The sequence below is a fragment of the Candida orthopsilosis genome (genome assembly GCF_000315875.1).
Source record: "Candida orthopsilosis Co 90-125, chromosome 3 draft sequence".
Classification (NCBI taxonomy): Eukaryota; Fungi; Ascomycota; class Pichiomycetes; order Serinales; family Debaryomycetaceae; genus Lodderomyces; species Lodderomyces orthopsilosis.
In genome coordinates, this window is record NC_018296.1 from 1,587,103 (window position 1) to 1,599,515 (window position 12,413).

The 12,413-nt window shown below is 38.8% G+C and overlaps 7 protein-coding genes across 7 annotated transcripts; 4 read left to right on the forward strand and 3 right to left on the reverse strand. All coding sequences in view use genetic code 12, as the record gives it.

The window, feature by feature from the left end:
• Positions 1–80: 80 nt before the first annotated feature.
• Positions 81–2,558, reverse strand: CORT_0C07040 (Rdh54 DNA-dependent ATPase; the record flags this gene model as incomplete). The annotated part of the gene is made up of 1 exon (XM_003868931.1): positions 81–2,558. The coding sequence occupies one exon, from the start codon at positions 2,556–2,558 to the stop codon at positions 81–83; it is 2,478 nt and encodes an 825-aa protein (XP_003868979.1).
• Positions 2,559–2,747: 189 nt separating this feature from the next.
• Positions 2,748–2,996, reverse strand: CORT_0C07050 (hypothetical protein; the record flags this gene model as incomplete). Its single annotated transcript, XM_003868932.1, has 1 exon — positions 2,748–2,996. The coding sequence occupies one exon, from the start codon at positions 2,994–2,996 to the stop codon at positions 2,748–2,750; it is 249 nt and encodes an 82-aa protein (XP_003868980.1).
• A 1,968-nt stretch (positions 2,997–4,964) lies between these two features.
• Positions 4,965–6,170, forward strand: CORT_0C07060 (Ash1 GATA-like transcription factor; the record flags this gene model as incomplete). The annotated part of the gene is made up of 1 exon (XM_003868933.1): positions 4,965–6,170. The coding sequence occupies one exon, from the start codon at positions 4,965–4,967 to the stop codon at positions 6,168–6,170; it is 1,206 nt and encodes a 401-aa protein (XP_003868981.1).
• A 319-nt stretch (positions 6,171–6,489) lies between these two features.
• Positions 6,490–7,569, forward strand: CORT_0C07070 (ubiquitin-like polyubiquitin-binding protein; the record flags this gene model as incomplete). Its single annotated transcript, XM_003868934.1, has 1 exon — positions 6,490–7,569. The coding sequence occupies one exon, from the start codon at positions 6,490–6,492 to the stop codon at positions 7,567–7,569; it is 1,080 nt and encodes a 359-aa protein (XP_003868982.1).
• Positions 7,570–7,671: 102 nt separating this feature from the next.
• Positions 7,672–8,826, forward strand: CORT_0C07080 (Taf8 protein; the record flags this gene model as incomplete). The annotated part of the gene is made up of 1 exon (XM_003868935.1): positions 7,672–8,826. The coding sequence occupies one exon, from the start codon at positions 7,672–7,674 to the stop codon at positions 8,824–8,826; it is 1,155 nt and encodes a 384-aa protein (XP_003868983.1).
• Positions 8,827–9,229: 403 nt separating this feature from the next.
• Positions 9,230–11,515, forward strand: CORT_0C07090 (Tps3 regulatory subunit of trehalose-phosphate synthase; the record flags this gene model as incomplete). Its single annotated transcript, XM_003868936.1, has 2 exons — positions 9,230–9,252; positions 9,304–11,515. 2 exons carry the CDS (start codon positions 9,230–9,232, stop codon positions 11,513–11,515), a joined length of 2,235 nt encoding a protein of 744 aa, XP_003868984.1.
• A 16-nt stretch (positions 11,516–11,531) lies between these two features.
• On the reverse strand, positions 11,532–12,386 carry CORT_0C07100 (hypothetical protein; the record flags this gene model as incomplete). The annotated part of the gene is made up of 1 exon (XM_003868937.1): positions 11,532–12,386. The coding sequence occupies one exon, from the start codon at positions 12,384–12,386 to the stop codon at positions 11,532–11,534; it is 855 nt and encodes a 284-aa protein (XP_003868985.1).
• Positions 12,387–12,413: the final 27 nt, after the last annotated feature.

Below are 12,413 nucleotides of genomic sequence, written 5' to 3' on the forward strand. Positions count from 1 at the left end.
GTAGAGGGTAATTTTGTATAATTGAATGCAAGAAAAAAAAACCATTATAGGTCTTATACCACAAACATTGTAGAAACTATTTACTGAGTGTTGCTCTTTTGCATTATATATGTGAATGGTGATCTGTTTTTGAATAACTTATTGCTGAGAATTCTACTCAATACTGAATCGAACTCCAAGTTTTGGTTTAGCTCAGGAGTATAATGATGGTAATCGTTTAACGCTTTTTTCACCGCTTTTGTCGTGGTCAGATACCCATTTTTGTCAATATTTTCTTGAAGCTCGGCAGCGGACATCCATTCTTTTGCTATTGCAGTTTTATCTTCATCTTCATCTGATTCAATTTCATGCGACAACATGAAACCATCACCGGCACATGAACAACCTAATAAATCATGGGTGTTTGACTTGGTCCCCACGTCAATTTCAAACAAATTCTTCAAGTCATTATAATCAAAAATATCCGATTTCGATGAGGCATCGTTGTCAAGAAATTTTGAACTCAATTTGTTCTTCATCAATTGCCGCTGGAAGATCTTTTCATCAATACAACCTGTAGTGAAGATCCTGTAAATATAACATGGCTTTCTTTGTCCATCACGATGTATTCTTGACATGGATTGCAAATCTGTCGAGGGGTTCCAATCATTATCGTATAGGATTAACCTTGATGCACCAACCAAGTTGATGCCAGTCCCACCAGACTTGGACGATAGTAGGAACACCAGAATCAGTTCGTCCCTGTTGAATCTGTTGACAAGCTTGCCTCTTATGTTGTTTGGAGTTGTGCCGTCTAAACGTAAATATTGTAAATTGAGCTTTTTGATCACTTTCTCCAACAAATCCAAAGTGGTGGTGTAGTTTGAAATGAGCACTAATTTCTCTTTTTGAGCAGTGATCTCCAACACCAACGGTATGAGTGCATTTAGTTTACCAGAACTGGTAGACAATTTCAAACTTCCATCGGTTATACTTTTATAAAAGTCATCTGATGCCAATAATGATGGAGAGTTGCAAATCTTGCGAAACAAGTTGATAAGTGACAATGAGATTGTCCCAGAGTCCAATTGCTGAAACTTTTCTGACTTCTTTATGAGATCAAACAAGTCTAGCTGTAATTGTGTTGGTGGGACAAATAGTAATATATCAGTTTTATTTGTCAAGTAGTTTTCAAGTATTGCCTGTGTACGTCGAAGGATAAACTTGTGTGTCAACAGAATCAACCGCTGTGACACTTCTTCACCTTGTTTTTTGATCTCTTGATTGAAACAATTGACATCTCTTGCCCTCGTAATTGGATTGATAAACTCTTTTTGAAACGTTTTTGCATCTGGCAAGACGCGTGGATTCAAAAAGGACACAAGTGTGTAAAATTCAACCAAGTAGTTCTGTATTGGCGTCCCTGTCAACACAATCTTTTTCGAGATATTCAACTTTGTTAAATTAATCATCACTTTATTGGCACTATTTTTTAGTCTATGCCCTTCGTCACAAACCAATAAGTCGAATGGAATTGTGGACAACTCTTCGTAGTGAGCAAGTACTTTTTCGTAATTGATAATGAGAACTTGATAGACATTCAACTTTCCAAAATTGATAATATCACGCTTGTCGTCAGACATTGAATTGTTTAGAGTCAAAACATTCACCTTGTTCAAGCCTAGCCACTTTTTGAATTCTTCTCTCCAATTGTTGATCAAAGTAACTGGACAAACGACCAACACCTTGTTGACAACTGGCTTCTTTTGGTCAGGATAGGGGTTTTGTTTCAATAACGTCCAAATAGTGGTTATCGTCATCAACGTCTTACCCAATCCCATTTCATCTGCCAAAAGACAACCATTTCCTTTGAAATTACGGAATCCCATCAAACATTCATACAAAAAGCTAACACCTTCCAATTGATGCGGTCTCAATTTGGATGCGAGGATAGGATCGATTCTCACCGGAACATGTGATGCAACATTTGGAGGAGGGGTTAGGGTACATTCATCCTGATTCTGATCATACAATGGCTTCCTGGTTTCAAAAACTTCATCCTGTACCACTTTCTTAAACTGTGTCTGTATAATTTTGGGAGCAACCACCACTTCCTCTGCTTTGTCAACCTGGTCGATAACATTTGAGGTATTTGGTTCTTCTTGACTCAATTTCTCATCCAATATAATCTCGTACATTCCAATAGGTACCACATCATCCAAGTCTGGGTCCAGGTTAAACGTCTTTTTACTCAAGACTTTTCCATCTGAATTTTTAATTGTGATTTCGCAACCAAATGTAGTTGATCTAATCGTGGCAAACCCATCCCCATCCCAGTTCTTGTTTTTCTTGTTTGTTTTCTTCCTCCACTGTATTGTCCATTTCATACCCGATGAGTCTGGGATAGATTCGGATTTAGCTCTCTTTGCAGTAACAGGTGCAGTATTGATTGGCGGGCTGGGACGTTTTGCAAGTAAACCATTTCTTTTGGGGAAATCTTTTGGTGGCAAGCTCTGTATGTCACCCTCTTTGAATGGTCTAGGAGGTTTGAATGGGGCATTTGGTTTAATATTGCCCATTTTTGAATAAAGAAGTTGTACGTGTTGGGTCCAGACGCGTAATAATTTTTACTTTTGTCTGGCTTTACGGGAGAAGTTCCAGAATAAGATAGTCTGAAGATGCACTTGTCATATCCGCAATATTGACTACTAGACCGGGCTGTAAGAGGCTATTATTCTACAGGATTGTATAATAACTCATTTGTATATTCAAACTTGTACATCACCAAATGTATAATAGTACATCTGAGATAAACCCTTCATCAACCCATAAAACAAGTATGAGTATGCCCCATAAACTATCAAGAAAATGAAGAGTAGTAGACTTCCATGAAGGAGTAGACGCTCAGCTCTTGTTAACATAATGAATGGGAAATGGACGTAGTACATGTTGTAGAACCACTGGGGCGACAAGAATGTGTATTCTTCAGTCTTTTTCAGCTTTTGTGAGGTACTCATGATGAAACGACGAGTGTGATATAGTACTATATGAGCTTAGAAGGAGTGAAGGATGAACGTAGCGTGTCAGGTATTGGCCTTAGTTGATGATATTTGTGGTTTCATCATTTTGTTGATGTTTTATCGCGAGAATTTTCCTATTTTTTTGTTACATAGCCACCGATATAGTACCATATAGATACAGAATTGAAGTCATAGAAATGACTACAAAAAGTATAGCAAGAGCTAATTTACAGGTACTGTGGCCTGGAACCTGATTTTGTAATGCACAGACATCCTGAGCGATGAAGGAGATGGAAAGATCCAAACATACCGAGCTTATGTGGCTTTTTCCTATTTAGGTTCTTAATTTTCCTCATCTCCTTCTTCTCTCTCATTGAAACATAAAATCTGAGAACCAAAAAAATTTTCATTCCTCTACATCATTTTTTTCTGTATTAGAGTCAATACTTTGAAGGCTTACTTCTTACACCAATTGTATGTACATTACACCTTCAATGAAAGATTTCTTATGATGAACGATTATTTTAACAACAACGAATTTCTTCAACTGAAATAACGTGTGGAAAAAACAATAACTCAGAGCTTTTTAACACTGATTGAAATCTTTCTTTCAAATCGATCGTTATACTAACATAATGCAAAGCCATTGTTCAATTCTTTCAATTGCACCGAATTCCCTGTTTTTGTAAACGTTTTCACATGTGAATGGAGTTCAGGAGTTAGCTTTGATACTTTCAGCCTATAAAGGTCTCTAATCTCTGTTACATTAACTTGCTGCCAATACCGGAGACGGATTCAACTGTTTCAAAGCGTCCCCGAGACCTATAATGTTTGTTCTGTTAACCTTGTTCATGCAAGCTTTTGGCGCAAAAAGGAACACAACGCATTTTTAAAGCCTATATTCAAGAAGTAGAATCCGCCATGGGCTCCACTTTTGGCTAAGTTTCGACACGTAGTATCTTTAGCATGAAATGCTCACCTTGACCCTAACAACGTATTGATGTTCAGCTAAAGTGATTGAGGTTAGTGATTCTGTATTCTCTTGATAATAGGGACCGTACATCGTGTGATTGTAGTGAATACTGAGCAAAAACTAGCTAACTTTTTCCTTTCTTAATAGGATCACTTCCCAGACTAATTGTGCATTCATTGAAGTTGAATTGTAGCAGCTCAAAGTCCCCAGATTATTGTATGCAATCCAAGCAGGTTGTGAGTAGATTATTACCGTTACGTTTTCTGGTATACAATTTATCAGAGCATTGGCAGTAATTAGTGATCAATTGCATGTTTAGGGGCTCTCAACAAATAAAGTTAACCACGCGGCAAAGATCAGATCCCAATACTACTTACTTGCTTCCAGGTTTGCACACATACACTGATTTCCAAATCGAATATTTGGTAGCTTAATTTCGAAGTAGTGTGTTCCTTTCTCTACCAACGCCTGTTTGCTGGTTCATGTTCCCAAAAGAAGTACACTTGCAAATAAGCGGCGTGTACAAAAGTGCTTCTCTGGGGCACCAGCAATCTTCCGATTTGTGTCACAAATATTTCGCTACCAAAAATTGAATATAGAAGATACTATTTTGTGTAATATTTACTTATACACCGCAAGCCTTTTTTCTTTTCTTCTTCTCTACTTGCAATAGTATTTCTCAATTGGGCGAGTTTTATTCCTAATTGAGAATTCGATCTGACCGGATCAAAAATTTAGAACAGAATAATGAAATGAAACTGGCTTTCCACAAAATCATCTGAAATTGAATCCCCTTGGAATGGCTTGTCAATTGATCCAAGTTGAGACATATCGATTCATTAATCGTAACGATTTCCAAAGACATATAAACTAAGCCAACTCTCCAAGTTTTCAGTGGACAGTTAAAAATCCCTTAGAACAGTTAATATCCTAAATCAATTCATTCGTTTATATCATATACAGATACCCAATTTCTATTCGTAAAGACCAGCATGAGTTTAGTCATGAGCAACCATTTCAATCGTTTTAGATCACATAGTTTCGAGCAAAATCTCCCCTTCAAGAGGTCCCTTGAAGAGGATGTCGAAACATCAAACAAGAGGTCCAAAACAGCTCCACCATCGCCACCATCAAATGTTCACTCAAAAGTTGTCATAGAAAATATCATAAGACCAAAGCTACCACCAACAAGTCTTAGGTCCAAATCTTTATCCCCAAAGAAGCAATTTGTGAACCTCCTTTCACCTTCAAACTCGCCATCAACATCTCCCTTGAGTTCTCCAGAAAATCTCAAATTACCAAGTATTAATGCATTGAAACAGAACCGCCCTACCCCTTGTTCCACAGTTTCACTGGAATTCTTTGACACCTGCAGTGACAAAAGCTGGAGGTCGGAGTTGTTGGACAAAATCATGAAAGAATCAAAAACTTACCATCTCACTAAATACAACTATCTCAACAATAATTGCAAGCCAAATTTTACATCAAAACTAAGCTCCAAAATATCATTGGAAACAACTGCAACAGTCGATAAAAAAATCAACTTTCCATTCGAGTCAAACTACACATATTTGGACGGCGCATTCATGACTGATGTCAAGAATTTCCCCCAATATTTGAAGCTTGCTAATAAGCCCAAATCACTTGTTTCACCACCAACTGAAACGCCTCGCACACTTCAAGCTTCAGCATTTACACAACCAAAAACACCAACACACCAAACAGACAAATTACCAAGCTTTCATACATTGCCGCTGGTCGGACATCCGCTTTCATCGCATACAACAATTTTTCATCCTTCTTCGTTAGAGCACTACCACAACCACCGTACATCACCTCCAGCAAATACCACTCATAAATTTATAATTCAATCGCCAAAACTGTCACGCTCTGGCTTGCCTAAAACGCCACCTAGAACCCATAACCACCATCAAAACAGCACAAGAGCATGCATTTCATGTGGCCTGCAAGACTCGCCATGTTGGAGACCTTCTTGGTCCATTAAAGAGGGTCAACTTTGTAATTCTTGTGGATTGAGATACAAGAAGACATCAGCAAGATGTTTAAACGACGCATGCAGAAAAGTACCGGCCAAAGGGGAGTGGGCATTGATGCAAAGCAAAGGAAAAGTAACGTTTGAGGATGGAACTGATGGTTACAGTTGTTTGGATTGTGGTTGGAAAGTCGAGGTTAAGTAATTAGAAACATTAATGCATATTGTAAAACATTGTCACCACTACTCTTCACCACTCCAGGAGATAATCGAGTTTAGGTATCTTTAGGTTGAAAGAAGCGCCAATTTAGTGGAGGACAGGAAGAGCGAGTTGCCGCTGAGTCAATTTGCTTTCACCCATCTCCCCACCCGCATTCTTTGTTCTTGACATAACTGTGACAAACAAACACGCATTTCCTGCATAAGCAATTTGGTGGACAGAGAGAAAAAAGTTGGGATTCCGCAGAATACTCCCGCCACCCGATTCAATCTCCATATCACACATCTTGCTCTAAATAGTCATCATGTCGGAAATTACAGTTACTATAAAGTCGTCAGGAGATAAGAAGTATGAGATTACTTTCAATTCATCTATAAAGATATCCGAGTTGAAAGAGTTGATTGCAGAGAAATCCTCAATCCCAGCATCAAGCCAGCGATTAATCTATTCAGGTAAAGTGTTGAAAGATACTGAAACAGCTGAGTCATACAAGATCCAAAACTCACACACAATACATTTAGTGAAAAGTGCAAATGCTGCACCTACCCCAGCAACATCGGAATCTTCAACCACTCAAACGGCGGCTCAAACTCCCTCATCGAACATCCCTTCAAATATTGCTGCAGGACAAGGTTCGTTCAATCCTTTAGCTGATTTGACAGGTGCTCGTTACGCTGGGTACACTCAATTACCTTCTGCTTCCCTTTTTGGACCTGATGGTGGAATGAATTCCAACTTGCCTGATCCGGAGCAGTTAACATCAATGATGTCAAATCCAATGTTCCAAGAGCAATTGAATGCAATGTTGTCTAATCCACAAATGTTGGACTTTATGATTCAACAAAACCCACAGTTGAGAGCTATGGGACCTCAGGTGAGAGAGATGATGCAGAGCCCTATGTTTAGGCAAATGATGACAAACCCGGAAATGTTGAGATCAATGATGCAAATGCAACAAGCTGGTGGCGCAAACCCATTTGGTAGCCTTGGAGGAACCGGATCTGCAGGGAACTCATCATTCCCTGCACCAGGAGCTAATCCAACAGCAGAAGGTCCAGCAAGTGGCGATAATAATTCCGGAACTAACCAACTGAGTGGCACCAACGCTTCTCAAGGCAATACAGAATCTCAAGGTAATCCTTTTGCAAGTTTATTCCCCAACGGTGTTCCCCCTATAGATCCATCTGCCTTGTTTGGTGGGGGGGCTAATCCATTTGGCCAAACCAATGCGCCAGCCGACAATAGACCACCTGAGGAGAGGTACGAAGCTCAGTTGAGACAATTGAATGATATGGGATTCTACGAATTTGAGAGAAATGTAGAAGCTTTGAGAAGAACTGGTGGAAGTGTGCAAGGAGCTATTGAGTATTTGTTGAATAATTAAGTTTTAGCTGTTTAGTTTGTGTAGATTTTTCAAATGTAAAAAGAGAAAAAAAAAACAATAACTCATGAACTCAGACAGGATACAGACCACCAGACGCACGTTATGACTTCAGATTTAAGACCGTGGGATCAGTCGCCAGTCGATGTCCAATTGGCAAAGATAATTGCTATACTACTAAAGTCACAAGGATACCACTTTACAGAAGAATTTTTGAGCCAGATGTATGATTTAGCCACTGGGTACATGAACCATATTCTAAGTGACTTGTTAGAATATACACAGATACAAAGGCGACGAAAGCCAGCTCTTTCAGATGTCAAAATTGTACTAGAAGAGAACGAGATCCCTGCAAATGATTTGGCAGAGCAGATACATTTCAGTAGGGGCTTTCCTGACAAGCACAGAAAACAGATTCAAGCGGTTATCTCGAATAACACAGAAGAACCCACAGATGATGAAATTTCAACTAATGAACAATATGCAATAACTGAGGTCGTACCTAACATGAGGACAAGACCAAATTATGTTCCTGCTTACTTGCCTGATCTACCTCCTGACTACACGTACCAATCAACACCTTCGTATTCCCAACCATTAACTGACCTCAAGCAGCTTCGAATGAAGTTGGTCAAAGAATCAAGACTCACGGAAGAATCATTGTACAAGTTAATAGAGAGCGATGCTAGTGAGTTGAAGTTGAAAGAACAATTTGAGAATGAATTGAGGAAGTTGATGGAGAAGGAGAGTGCGGTTGAGAATGGTGGAGAGGAGCCAAAAATTGAAGAAATAAAGACCGAGGAAGTAAAAACAGAGGAACCTTTTGATTCTGTAGAGGAAACTATTCATCTGACTACGACTTTTAATGAGCCAGCCAACAAGTTTGACTTCACCAAATATGCCCAACAGAGGAAAGATTTACGTCTTCGAAAACAGGCAAAACTCAAGGAACAACAGCAAAAGAGAGAGGCAGATATCTTCATGAAGGCTGAACTCTACTATAGCCCTTATGCAACAATGAATCCAACACCAGAAACGGACAAGTACTTCAAAGATATTCTAAATGATGAGTTCAAAGAGGTGATTGTATCCATACGATCATCAGAGAAAAAGAGACAGAAAGAATTGAAAGCACAGAAGGAATTGAAAGAGAGACAAGAGAGAGAGTTTAGGGAGCAGAATGAGATACAGTTCAATTTCCAACAAAGGGATGCTTCTGATAGTAGCGACCTAGATAGTGATGCAATGGAGGATTTTTGATCAGCGCTCTAGCCCCAACTAGTCAAGTTACCCCCCTCAAATTGTATAACCACCCAACAAAAAATGGTATTATCAAGGAACGTTTTCGGAATAGGTCACTCCAGGTCTCAAGAAAAAGGGGCAAAACAGAAGAAATGCACAATTGCATTTGTATAGTTAAGTAGAATGTTAATACTCCATCGTGCTACTCTTTCAGTTATGCCAATAGCCATCAGGTGTTCCGTTTATCCTCCCTTTCATTGAATTTGATGTTTGACAATTTCAAGGCGAATGTTGTGGAATTTTTTAGTTTGCTATTCATTAAAGTTTTGTGCAACACAATCGGCATCATATAAATACCACGCAGAGTCACCAAATCGGTATTAGAATTCCACACACGCACACATCACCACACCAAGCCACGATGACTATTATTGTTGGATCATTGTATGTATTTGCAACACAATTGCAATCTCATTTCAAATACTAACCATTTAGGTTCCTCCCATATACCGTCCACTTTGAGATTGACAGGAACCATTATGAATTTTTACAAAAGGAGGATAGTGCAAAGCTTGAAACGATTAGAATTTCAGGTGGCCAAGATGACAACACAATCCCACCATCACTTACTGCATCGCAACCGCATCTATTGAACAACCTGTCTTCAGTATCAATCTTACATCCCAACAATGTGACCAACTCATCAACACGATCAGAAACACCAGATGAGTTTTTTTACAATAAGCGTAACCCGAGGTCACAACGTGAAGGTGTTCCGGACTCCTATCCTGCGTCACCGGCACTTCACTACATCCAACCAAAACCTCGTGTGGGGAACAAAATCGAAAGCTCAATTCTTGACCCAAAAAAGCAAACAGATCCATACAACTCGACTGGTTTGAAAATCAACAGATCCCTGACCAACTTGTCCATTTCAACACCAAACTTGTCAAGACCCCAAAATATTAGAGCTGGATCACATTCAAAATTGCACAATGAAGTGACTTTGGGACTGAGACCACACCAATACTGCGGCTTCACTATTCAAGGAAACAATAGTTTAAATTCATTGGTTTCGGAAGAGACGCCAAGTGGTGTCAATAACTCAGCAATGATTCCTTCATCATTTGAAGATGAAGACGAGGACGGATTGATTGGCTTTGAAAAGAATTACAATAATTCAGTGTCACACAATAGAGGATTAGCTCCATATGGAGGGTTTTCTAAACCACACATTGAGAAATACTTTTGGGACGATGATATATTCAATATCGCGCCATGGTCTGTAGTCCCTTCAGAAAGCGGGAATGGATCTTTGAACAAAGCTATAGACTTATCTGTGAAAGAGGGGATCTTGCAACAAAACAAATGGGTTGGGATTATTGCCATGCCTAGTGATACAATCTCAGAAAAAATTAGACAAGATATTGCATCAAAATTAGATTCAGAGTACAATTGTGAAGCCGTGTTTCCTGATGACATTACTTTTGAAGGCCACTACAAATCATTCTGCAAGCAGATTTTGTGGCCAACATTGCACTACCAAATCCCCGATGATCCAAAGTCAAAGGCATTCGAAGATCACTCTTGGGGCCACTATGTGTTGATGAATCAATTAGTTGCTGACAAATTAGTTGAAACATTTGTGGCAACAAATGGAGATTGCAACTTCGATGACTCAGAGAATGTGATCTGGGTTCATGACTACCACTTGTTGTTGGTGCCAAGAATGGTGAGAGAAAAGTTACCAAAGGTAAAAATCGGGTTCTTTTTGCATGTATCGTTTCCTTCTTCTGAAGTATTTCGCTGTTTGGCACAAAGAACTGAGTTGTTGGAAGGAATGTTGGGTGCTGATGTCATCTCCTTCCAAACCAATGAGTATGTTCGTCATTTCAAGCAAACATGCAACAAGATTCTTAAAGCTGAAGTGACTGATGATAAAGTGGCTTATAAGAACAGGACTACTATAGTTAATACGATACCTGTTGGTATTGATGCGCCATCACTCGAAAAGAAGATCCATAGCGACCTGGTTTTAGAGTGGAGACGTTTGATTAGAGAGAGATGGGGTGAACAGAAGCTTATCATTAGCAGAGACAAGTTGGACAAGTTGAGAGGCATTAAGCAGAAACTCCTTGCTTATGAAAAGTTTTTGAATCAGCACCCTGAGTATATTGACAAAACCGTTTTGATCCAGATTTGTATTGGCTCAGGATCTGACCCCCTGTATGAACTGGAGGTGATGAAAATCATATCAAGAATCAATTCCTTGCCAGAAAACATCTCCGTCATACAACCAGTTGTTTTACTTCAAAAGGATATTGAATTCGATCAGTATTTGGCATTGCAATGCGAAGCAGAACTGTTTGTTGTTAGTTCCATGCGTGAAGGGTTGAATTTGACTTGCCATGAATTTATCACAGCCACTGAAGAAAAGAAGTCACCTTTAATCTTGTCAGAATTTACGGGATCGGCATCATTACTTTATTGTGAAGGAGAAGGTGCACTTTTGATTAATCCTTGGGATTTGAAAAAGTTTTCTGAAGCTTTTTACGAACTGTTGATAATGAGTAAGGAGGAAAAGAAGAAAAGATGGGAAAACTGCCACCATTTTGTTTTAACTCAAAATTCAAAACATTGGGTGACAAATTGTTTGGAGAGTATCAATAATGCCTGGTCATTAATCAAAGAGGAAAGTAGAAAATAAGTAGTGTAGATTAGAACTAAAATTGTTTATCTTTATAACTCAGCAAAACCATGCTATTTAACTCCTGAAGATTATTCAAAAACTCTGCATTCTCTTTCTTTGTTAAAGGATGGCATTTGTTCCAATAATTGTTGATGAATTCATTTTCACAAATGAATTTGGTACCCTTGTCACGATTTACACACCATCTATTTTCTTTCAACCGTTTATGCGTTTCTCGATCATCTTCTATTCTTGTGATGATCTGCTTCTTTGTTAGATACTGTGTATTTGGATCGCTCTTGTTTCGTATATTGAATATCTGCTCTTCATCCACATTCTCTTCTGTCACCTCAACGTCACTGAGGAGCCTCTTGCGGTTTAATTTGCTTGCTCTCAATCGCTGTAACAATATTTTCCATGTTGAAACCAATGTATCCTCGTTACCATCGAGTTCAAGTGATTTATTCTGAAGTTCATCTAGTGTGCCCGTTTGAAAATCCGCCTTGTATGATTCGCAATCTACCTTGAATCTCGTCAGTATGTGACATAGACTTGTAAATGCAACCATTAAATTAGACGAGTTGTTCAAAGGACATACCAGTTGCACAATTTGTGGCAACTTGCTCTTCAAACTTTGAATGTATGCATTGTTGTACCTAGGATTGTTGAAACTCTCTTGAATCAAAAGGTCAATAAATTGAAATATAAAAGATTTCAAGTTCAAATCCAATTTGGGGTCTTCCAATACATTCAATATTGTAGGCACAATGTAGTCTTCCTTATCAACATTTTTCAATGCAAAGTAAATGGCTTTTGAAAGTTGTTGTTGTTGTGGCGTTAAGTTTCGTAGTATTGTTGAGAACTGATTAGCTACTTCAAACGAATCCATCTTGCAGTGATGACGTGTTACGGCGAA